This window comes from Octodon degus, unplaced genomic scaffold (genome assembly GCF_000260255.1).
Source record: "Octodon degus isolate 3935 unplaced genomic scaffold, OctDeg1.0 scaffold00111, whole genome shotgun sequence".
In the NCBI taxonomy this organism is placed as follows: Eukaryota; Metazoa; Chordata; class Mammalia; order Rodentia; family Octodontidae; genus Octodon; species Octodon degus.
Window position 1 is genome coordinate 8,137,547 of NW_004524687.1, and position 10,246 is coordinate 8,147,792.

A 10,246-nucleotide genomic window follows, 5' to 3' on the forward strand; every position below is an offset into this window, starting at 1 on the left:
GGCTAGTGGGTGAGCCATTCAGCCTGCAGCTGACTTGTTCTAAGAACAGGAGAGAGAGTAGAGACTCACGGGGCTAAGTGTTCATGTCCAGAGGAAACCCGGCTGGTGGCCAAATATTTGGCCTTCTTAAGAACACCTCAGCTAGGCAGCAGCAATTGTTTTTTGGTTGTTTTGAGGTTTTTGCCCAGGATTTCAAAGTATACAGGTCCATTAAACTCTACCTCCCCAACAATCTCATTGTTTCCTATTTTATTGATGCTTTGTGTTTACTTTGCCTATAGTCAGCTTTCTCTGGAAGTGGAGTGAGCACTTTTGGGTAGCAACTCAGTTCTACCTCCCTGGGCTTTCTTCTTCACAAAACTTGGCTCGTAAGGAAACTGCACTCTTTTGAAAGGCTTAGGGTCGGAGTACGCTGTTGCCACTTACTGGTAGGGAGTCTGGAGTGACATAAGCGCACAACTGCATGACAGTGTGCTCAGCACTCAGTGCTCTTTATCAGCCTCGGTGGCTGTCAAGATCTCCACGCCCTGAATTATCACTAAAATCAACTGAATAAGGCTTTGTTCCAGGCCAGGCATGATCGGGGGTAAATCTTACACCCAGTGTCAGCTATCACTGTAGCTGGCCTTTCCTGGGATAGCAGGTGTGCTGGAAAGTAAAACCTGGCTGTGGTGACAACTTGCCAAAAAATTGAACTCCAAAGTAGTCCAATTCTGAATATATGTATTTTAGATATCTTTTTAAAGTTTAATTATTTGGTGCTAGATTGAACCCAGGGTCTCTTGCATTCTAAACTCACCCTCTGCCTCTGAGCCCATGACACCCTGTAGTCCTGAGTGGCATCTTCATAATGCTTTTTCTTTTCCTTTGAGTGATCTGAAAAATTAAATCAACTTGTAAGACACTCAGGATTCCACTTTTATTATTTATTTTTCATATCAATATTGTTGTATTGATATGATTTGATATATGTATAAAAAATGTTTCAAGCTGTATATAAGGATGGTAATGTGTAATTCATGAAAGGTTCTTCAGAGGAGAGCAAGTGGCAAATAGCAAGCATACTGTAACAGACCGCACCTCACATTCAGCATAGGACAGGCGTACGTGCAATTTTTAAAATTTCATTTTATTCCCTTTACGTGCAATTTTTAAAATTTCATTTTATTCCCTTTGGAAATACTGTCACAAAGAGTGATCTCACTATAGAACTACAGGTATAAGACGAGATGCAGAATACGTCTTATGCATCCATACATATATTTAATTTATCTTTTACGTTATTTTCTTTTTTATTAATTTTATTGAGAAATAGCAATGAGACAGTTTCAAAACCGATTAATAGGACAGTTTCAGTAATTAATACATTGCATATTGTTGTCTTCATAGTGGTTATTCCTAGTACAAGAGGCAGTCATGATATACTTTATTCTCAATAAATTGAGATTTTAGCCCTCTGTGGTGGCACACACCTATAATGCCAGTGCTTGGGAGGCTGAGGTGGGAGAATTGCCATGAGTTCGCCTGGGCTACATAGCAAGTTCAAAGCCAGCCTGAACTACATAACAAGACCTTGTCTCAAAACACCAAAATGTAGATAAGAACCTGTGCATCTAGGATCGGTGAGTCCTGCTTAGTTCTTATAATTCAATTGCTGGAGAATGGAGTAGTGTACAGGAATTATGTGACAGAAAGCCCAGTTGTTTGATTCCTACACAAAAACTTCCAAGTTTAAAGCTGAGTTCAAAGGGCTGGATAAATGGCTCAGAGGTATGAAGAGATAGCCGTGCGGACCTTGGCACAAGTCGGTCCTTCGAGCAAGGACTGTACGACTGGAGAATAACTTCAAATGCGGGCGTGCAAATAGAAAAGCACTCTGCTTTATTTTCCAATCACATTGCCTATTTCCAAATCAGAAAAATGAGCCACAGTTTGCCCCTAGGTTCCAGCCTTTGAAGTGATAGCCCCATAAATCAAATTAATTACAATGCTGCAAGAAAGTCCAAATTTTTCAATGCAGGCTTCTGATACGCTGTGTTTTAACTTGGACTCTCTCTTTGAATCTGAGCATCTTTTGGCATTCTGGGTCATGGCTGTGTGTGCAAATTCCTCTCTTTGGGTTTGCCTTAGCTTGTGGCTGCTATAGTTGGAGAAAGGAGGGGCAGTCCCTCTGACTTGTTATCAGCATTGTACAATAGTGTGCTCTCAAAGATCCTTGCATTCTGTCCAAAATCTTAATTCTTTTCTTTGAGACAAGATCTCACTGTATAGCTCATCCCAGTTTTGAATGCAGCAATCCTCCTTCCTCAGCCTCCCAAGTGCTGGGATTACATATGTGTTCCACCACACCTGGATCGACCTGTTTTTCTACCATCAACAGGCAGAAAACACATAAGATTGCATTTTTAGAGGCATCCATGGAGCTATCAGAAATCAAGTTTCTGTGATTATAACCACAAATAGTGGAATAAAGATTTTTCTTTTCCTCCAGGAAATAAGGATTAGCCTTATACTGGATTGAGTCTTAAATTCACAGAGGTTATAAGAGGCAGGATCAATTTGTTTCTTCAAACAATTTCATGGCCAGTTTCCCACATATCTGCTTTCCATTTATCCCTGTGTGTCTCAACCACTTCTAGTTAGGTTTTTTGTCTTTGGTAACACAGTGACGACCAGTAGTGTCATAGTGCATTATGGAGAAGAACTAATAGAAATCATCAAGGCTTATTCATCAATAAGAAGCACTGAAGAGCTCCAACACAAGGAAAGTTTGGGCGCCACTGAATTATGTGCCCGGCATGGTCTAAGTGTTTCTGAGTATGCATAGTGACTCATATTACAAACACAGCAATCCTTTAACGTGGACACTGTTGGGTCACGCTTGCCAGGAGAGATCATCAAAGAGCACAGTGTCCCAGCCCTGTGTCCCAGGAAGCCTAGGTACATTCACATGGCTGCTCAAGGAACACGGCCACACTATCACCACCCCCAGAGTCCTCTAGCAGCAACCCCTCTTGCCAACACTTTACAACCTCCTCCAACACCCAACAACCACCTACCCCTTCATGGCAACAACTTCCTGCTTAAAAATCTTTGGTCTCTCCCAACTTGCTGATGACTCTTGTCAGGCTCAGCACCCCCACTCCAGGTGAAAGGAAACAGCCTAGTAGTTTGCACACAACCTGCCCAGGGTCTGTGTCTCAGTGGCTCCAAGATAGCTAGTGCATTCCATGACAGAATAAGGCTCCATGACCTTGCAGGGAGCAAGGTCACCTGCCCAGCTCACTTGTGGAATGACTCAAGGCAGCACACCATTGCAGCACAGGGCCAGGGCACCCATAGCTGTGAGCTGCAGTCTCTGTCACTCTGCCCCTGTGGGAAGATGGCTGATAGTGTGTGGGGTCTTCTGAGCACACTGAACCGCATTTCTAGATGCTAAACTTCGAATTTCCTATAATTTTCACTTGTCACATATTTTTCCTCTTGATTATTTTCACTTACCTAGAAGTCTAAAACCCATTCTTATTCTTAGCTCTTAGGTCATGGTAAAAAGAGGCAGTGGGCTAGATTTGCCTTGGAAGCTGTAATTTCCTATAATTAGGAGGGCGAGCCAGGCTTTGAACCCAGACTACGCACCCTTCACCTTGATAAATAGTCTATATCATAATAGTAGAAGTCATATACTTTATATACAATTCCACAAAAGTAAGGAGAAAATAACAACCACCCATAAAAGCCACACCCCAAGAATAGCACTAGTAAGAGCTGATATTTTCTTCCATTACTTTGTCCATTGTTTTACACTATTAAATTATATAACTCTACTTTTTCACTTATCATACGCATTATCCATGTTTTCACAAAAATCACACAATTATAATAATTACTAGATACACAGTAGCCCATTTAAACATTAGAGGGGTAAATCCCTATTTTGAAAGAATTGTATAAAATGAGGATTCCTGTACTAAGTAAGCAGTTGGTGACCCTTCACTTCCTGCCACTTCTCTGTACTTTCGTAAGTTGGATTCTCAAAAGTCACTCAGCCTGGTGTAGTGATATAGTGAGAGGTTTTGGAATGACCCAGCCTGAACCTGACATTCATCAGCCCTTTATTACCTAGGTGACTGAACAAGCTGTGAGAACTTTCCTAAGCCTCAGTTTCCCCAAATGGAACATGGAGTTGTATATGCTGTACATAACATGCTGGCACTAAAGAGAATTCCCTTGATGGGAACCAAACCTGTGGTCCCTACTCCCCCATCCTGATCCCCCTCAATATGCACACTTCTCTGAGGACTGTAGAGAAGGAGTCATTCTCTGTTGGACACTACCAAAGTCTTCTCTCCAGGAGAAAAGAGAAGCCAACCACAGGAATGATTGGAAAGGTGCTTGAGGAGGGCGGGCCACCCTAGATGCCTCTATCCCGCCCCTTGGCCCCTCCAGCCCCACCCCAAGCTGGTTCCAGCCCGTCATTCAGAAGTTTCCAAACTGAAGCAATGCCCAGGTCTCCCCAGCTGCAGGTGGCCCTGTGACATCAGCAGAGGCTGTGTTCTTTTGCCCAACTAGGAGGACATCTGCTCAGACCTTGGAAAGGCATTCGGAGCCCAGACAGCAGAGCAGAACATGGAGCTGACACCCCCGGCAGCCCTCAGAGGCCAGGGCTACAGCAACAGCAGCTTCCAGGTGAGTGGCTCTTTCCCCCCTTTGAGACCAAGCAAGTGGAAACAATTGCTCTTTCTTTGCACCTTAGCAACTTACTTAGCAAAAGCAGAGGGATTATTTTGAGGGCACACCTTCAGCCCATTATTTTTTTTTTCCTTGGGCTTTTCTGGGTTGACAAACCTGAAAAGTCTCTTTTCAATACCTGTGTTGCTCTGAATTTGCTATGTCACTCAGAAACAAAACTGCCTCCTTCTTTTCTTCCCCCGCGGCTCAGAGCACCAGGGCAGTTGCAATATTTACCTGCAGGCACCTTTCCAGAGAGCTGATGAAAAGAAAAGAATGGGGATCCAGGTCCTGATTGGAGTTAGGTCTCTGGATTCCTTTCTTTAAGCCAGGTCCAGAGCCTCCATCCGATGTGACCCCCGTGCCTGCCCCAGAGTGGCCGAGTTATGCAAACCAATCTGTCATTAGCCAAAGCTCACTGCGTGATTAATGCTGGCCGGGGCTGGGTGCACAGTCTCAGAAGGAACCTGCCAGAAATACCAGGAGGAGCTGGGTTAGCTCTGCAGCCCCGCATCTGCTGTGCACTCCTCAGTGCTGAAAAAGACCAGGCCATTCCAGAGGCAGGTGTGGAATGGAGACTCTCAGAGCTGCTCCTAGTCGGGTCTCCATCCTGGCTTTCAACTTGAGAGCTGTGCGAAAGAGACAAGATCCACACGAGTGGGGCGTGCCTGTTGGACCTCGTGGCCACAGCTGAGTGAAACAGAGCTCTTAGGTGCTGGCAAAGAATGAGGCTCATAAAGGATCTTTGCCAGGAGTCCCAACTTTCCACCCTCGAGCCCCTGTACGCTTTCTGAGCCCCCGAGTGCTGGTCTGCACAATAGTCAGGATAATGCCCTCCTCACGGTTTGTAAATGTGGAGGAAGGAAACCCTTCCAGTTCCTGAGACTTGTGAATCCTGATGAAAGACAAGTTAACAGAGGAAAAACATAGAAGTTTTAGAAATATTTTAAATTTCCCACGTACGGGGGCCTCGCAGAAAAATAAAAAACCACAACCCGGTAGCTAAGTTGGGCTGGGGAGTTTGTGTACCATTCTAACCAAGGGAAACAAGGTGTGAGAAGTGATGGGATGAAGAAAAAGGATGTTTTTAGGGCCACTTACATTGTGAGCCAGGGAACAGGAAGTATAAGGACGTCCCTGGGGGGACAGTCTAGGTGACCGCTGTTAAAGTGGGTTAGGCAGGCTCATCTCAACATCCCTGCCTGGCCGGGGCCAGGGCTGTCCTCCATCCCATCTGGGACAAGGGCTGCTTATGGGAGGGAACCCCATGCCTGCCTATAGGAAAACAGGGAAGAGCAGCATGTCTGCTGCATCTGCTTCTGCTCAGTCACCTTCAGTTCCCAGTCCAGTAAAATTTTGGAGTGTGAGTTACCTGTTCTATGAGTGTCTGGCAACATATGTGCAAGCATTTCTAATCAGTTAACTTCATTAATAAGTGATGTTTGGCAATGCAAATAATACATGGTGCCAAATGTTTCATGAGCCAATGGCTGTCTCTGTGTCTGTCTGTCTCTCTCTCTCTCTCTCTCTCTCTCTCTCTCTGTGGGACTGTGTGTGATCTTCTCTCAACACAGCTCTTGACAGCCAGAGGTTATGGAGGAGATGATCTCAGCTCAGATGAGAAAAAAAAAGGCAGAGAAATCTCTACTTCAAATAAGATTAGAGAGATGTGTAAAATATAGGGAACAGTGCAAGATTTTGTGGGAAACATCATCTGACTAAGGCTGTAGGGGTGCGACCAGTGATTCTGTTTAGCAACCATGCAATGTCACATCTCCATGAAATCCTCAAAATGAGGCAAAAGCAAGTGGCACTAGATAGGTTCCTTGTTAAAGCTACATGAAAGAAAAAAAAGATTTGACCCAGTAAGTAGCAGCGATTCCATTAGTGATAGTGAAAGTCATCCTGCATAATGGCCCTCTTCTCTCCCTCACCCCAGCTATGAAGCCTTCCGAAGGTAAAAGTGCAGATTAATTTATTTATCTTTATTGTTTAAATCCTCTTTATTATTTCATATTCTATGCAGCATTTTAAATATTCTTCTATGAATATTTTCAGGTTTTTAAACAATCATCTAAGTTTTCATTATTACCTATGGGCAAATTTGCTTTAATATACAAGTGCGTCAGATTAGAACATGTTTCTGAAACACTGTGTTTGAACACCAAGGTTTCACTGTATTTTGGCAGGAAGGGCATATGACAGCCCCTTTTATAAGTGGTAAGGGAGGGAGGAAAGGTGTTCAGCATGGGACCTGTGTGGCTCCCCCACGGAGTGGGACAGAGTCACAGTGAGTGCAGCAGTGGGGACGAGCTGCTGCAGAGAAGAACCCCTGTCACACAACTGACTGCTTCTGGATGGCACGGGGTGGCACCTCAGTGGCACTGATTTCCAGCCCTCACACTCTTCTATCACAATAAAGCACCCTAGACTGTAGGCACCTCACACCAGCAGGAATCTCCGCAGCAGCTTATCCCTAGCAGCCGAGGACTGGGCTTCTCCTTCTTGTGCTCCTGTAAACAAGGAATTCCATGGCTCTGTTCCAGAAGAGTCATTGCCCATGCCCTCTACGTGGCCATCACTAAAAGGGCACACCAGAGAGAAGCACCATTTCTGCCCTCAAGAAGCATAGCAAGCTGAGTGTGGTGGCACCTCCCTTCATCCCAGTACTCAGGTGGCTGAGACAGGAGCATCATAGTGAGTTTGGGGTCAAGTTGAGCTACACAATGAGTTCGAGGTCAGTCTGAACTACATAGTAAGACCTATGAGAGTATCATGGGGGAAGTGAGCAGAGCCTCGTATGCAAACAGGGCGAGCTGTGCTTAGTGCGAGGCCTTGAAAGAGCCACGCAGGCATCTGGGATGGAGGCCAGGTTCAGGGAAGTACAGTAGCCTGGTGCCTCTGGAGGCATTAGGAGAGGAGAGGGCATTGTGGAAATTGATATGTTCAAATCATCCCTTCTCGTGAGGTGCCAGGTAGTCCTGCTGACAGTTGAGAAAATGGAGGGAGACTATGTGTGGTGCAAGGTGAGGTGTAAGGTTAGTACGGCCATCTTCAGGAGGCCAGAGGCAGGAGTACAGTGCTGGTGTGGAGGCTCTTATATTGACCCAGGAGGTCCCAAAGGGCCAGCATATAATCCAAGGTGCCACTGCTGTCTGCACCTTCACATTCTCCTCCACAAGGCAGAGTGGTGATGCTACCTATGTCAGAACTGTCAAGACGAGAAAAGGAGCTGCCACACTGAAAAGTAGATGTAATACAGGCGTGTGTATTGTGAAAGCGAGGCCCCGGCACACAGTGTGAGCGCATAAACAGTGGGCCCGGGTACTGAGGCAGGCAAAAGAGTGAGGAGCCAATGCCTCTAGCTTGGGATTGCAGCATAGGAGAGATTCCTTTTTGTAGAGTGGAAGTCTAAGAATATGATTAGAACAAGGAAAAGAATGCACTTGAGGCCTGTTGGAATTTGAGTGACTCCGTACAACTGGATACAAGCCCAGATATGAAACACTAGATAGATACACTAGAAAAGCTCATGTCCTGCATTCATCTGATCTTCCTTAAGAGCCCACCAGTAGAGAGATAAGTAAGAGTGTGGCCCAGAGAACTGCTGCGGGGGAACCTGGGAAGGCCAGGGCTTCTGGAGGGCACAGGGTTTGGAGCAGCACCTAAAACCAAGTACGCACCGTCTTGTGAAGTTGGTGGCCACCCATGTCAGGAAATAGGGCATTGCTATCCTTTGAAGCCCCAAACCTGCCCGTTGCTATGACTGCCTTCTCCCTGAAGGAGCTCCCTGGGGTTTTGCACTGTCCCAGCTCTACATGAAGTGCTTCCAGGCTCACCTTCATCCTTCCAGGAGCACTTTTGCTGCTTTTGAACTTGATCTAACCAAGGACGCATACAATATATTATGCACTACTTTAAAGTGTATACAGTATTAAGTAGGATAAATTGTTTCATATCCAGCTTCTTTGCTCAGTTTTCTGTTTTTAAGATTTATCCATGGTGTTCCCCATAACTGCATTTCACCTAGTTTTTTTGATGTCTCATGCTCTGTCCCTAAATGTCCCACCATCAACATGTTTTAGCCCTGGTGAACATCTATTTCATTTGGGATTTTTGACACTTCTACAATACAGCTATGAACCCCCTTATATATGCTCCTCCAGGAGAAACTTTACAAATTACTGTGCATTGTTCCAGTAGTAAAGTCACTAGGTTGCTGGAACAGATATATCCATTCTCTTTACTAGTAGTGACAGACTGCTTTCCTAAAGGATTGTGTCACTTCCCTCCTCTTTCAGCAGAGCGGAAACTCCTCCTCTTTCCCCTCCTCCTCTTTCTCCTCCTCCTCTTCCTTCTCCTCCTTCTCTTTCTCATCTTCCTCCTCCTTTTCCTCCTCTGTATCATTACCAGCCATTCATTTCAGCCATTCTTGTGTGACAGAGACATCATACATTAACAACAGGATGTATTCTGAGAGATAATCCTTAAGTGATTTCCTTGTTGTGTAAATACCATGGAACAGACTAACATAAACCTAGATGGGGTTGGCCAACCACTTGACATGGCCTCTTGCATGAGGCTGCTGTCACAGAGTTTTGAGGTGCTGGGGTCTCCTTCTAGAGATAGTTCCTAGATTTCTTCTTGTCCTGAACAAAGAATTGGTCAAATCTAAAAGGTTAGCAAGGTTTTACATTTATTAAAGATAGAAAAAGACAAACATGCTCTGTAGAGTGAGTTCAGGCCAATGAAAGGTAAGAAAAGAGCTGCACCATGTGACCACAGGATGGGTACGCATTTCACAGTGGCCCCCACCCTGATGGCAGCCATCTGTATCTCTCTATCCTCAGGCTAGATCAGATCTAGGCCATCCTTTCAAGAACCTGCTCATGTTCTTGCAAGAAGAGTTAAAGACAGCAGTCTGTAATCCATCCCACATGTAGAGCTTTGACAACTGCAACCTGCAGGCCATACCCACTTGCCCAGTCAGTTTGCCACACCCTAATCCCCTGCTTCACTGCCACTGATGTAACATCACATGCTGTTGTACTTTAATTTTTCAGTAAGTAGAAAGAGTATACTCTAGAATAATAATAAACAGTATGGTGTGGTAAACACATAAACCAGCCAAGGTCATTTATCAGCTTTAGCAAGTGTTATGTACTGTAGTTTCTGACAACTGGCAGTGCAGTAGGTCTGTTTACACCAGTACCACCACAAACACGAGCTGTGCCTCACACTATCACCTCACAACACCTATACCATTTCCAGGCAATCAGAGTTCTTCAGCTCCATCACAACATATGGGACCACCACCACAGATGTACTTCATGGTTGACCAAAACATCACATGCTGCACATGGCTCCTCCTATCATTGTCATTCAGTTGTCAGCACTGCACCCCCGCAAATCTCTTGGTTATTTTCTCCACAGGACTTTTCCTTTTTTTAGTGATTTCAAAGAGTTCTTTAAATATTCTGATTATGAACAGTTTGTCAGCTATGATTTTTAAAAGTCT

The 10,246-nt window shown here is 44.9% G+C and overlaps 1 protein-coding gene across 1 annotated transcript in view; it reads left to right on the plus strand.

Moving 5' to 3' along the window:
• Positions 1-4,508: 4,508 nt before the first annotated feature.
• The window catches only part of Slc28a3 (solute carrier family 28 member 3), a 75,963-nt gene continuing 70,225 nt past the window's right edge, over positions 4,509-10,246 (plus strand). The window contains exon 1 of the mRNA XM_023699187.1: positions 4,509-4,686. Coding sequence (XP_023554955.1) covers positions 4,627-4,686 — 60 coding nt within the window. The 5' untranslated portion in view covers positions 4,509-4,626. The remainder of the gene's footprint in view (positions 4,687-10,246) is intronic.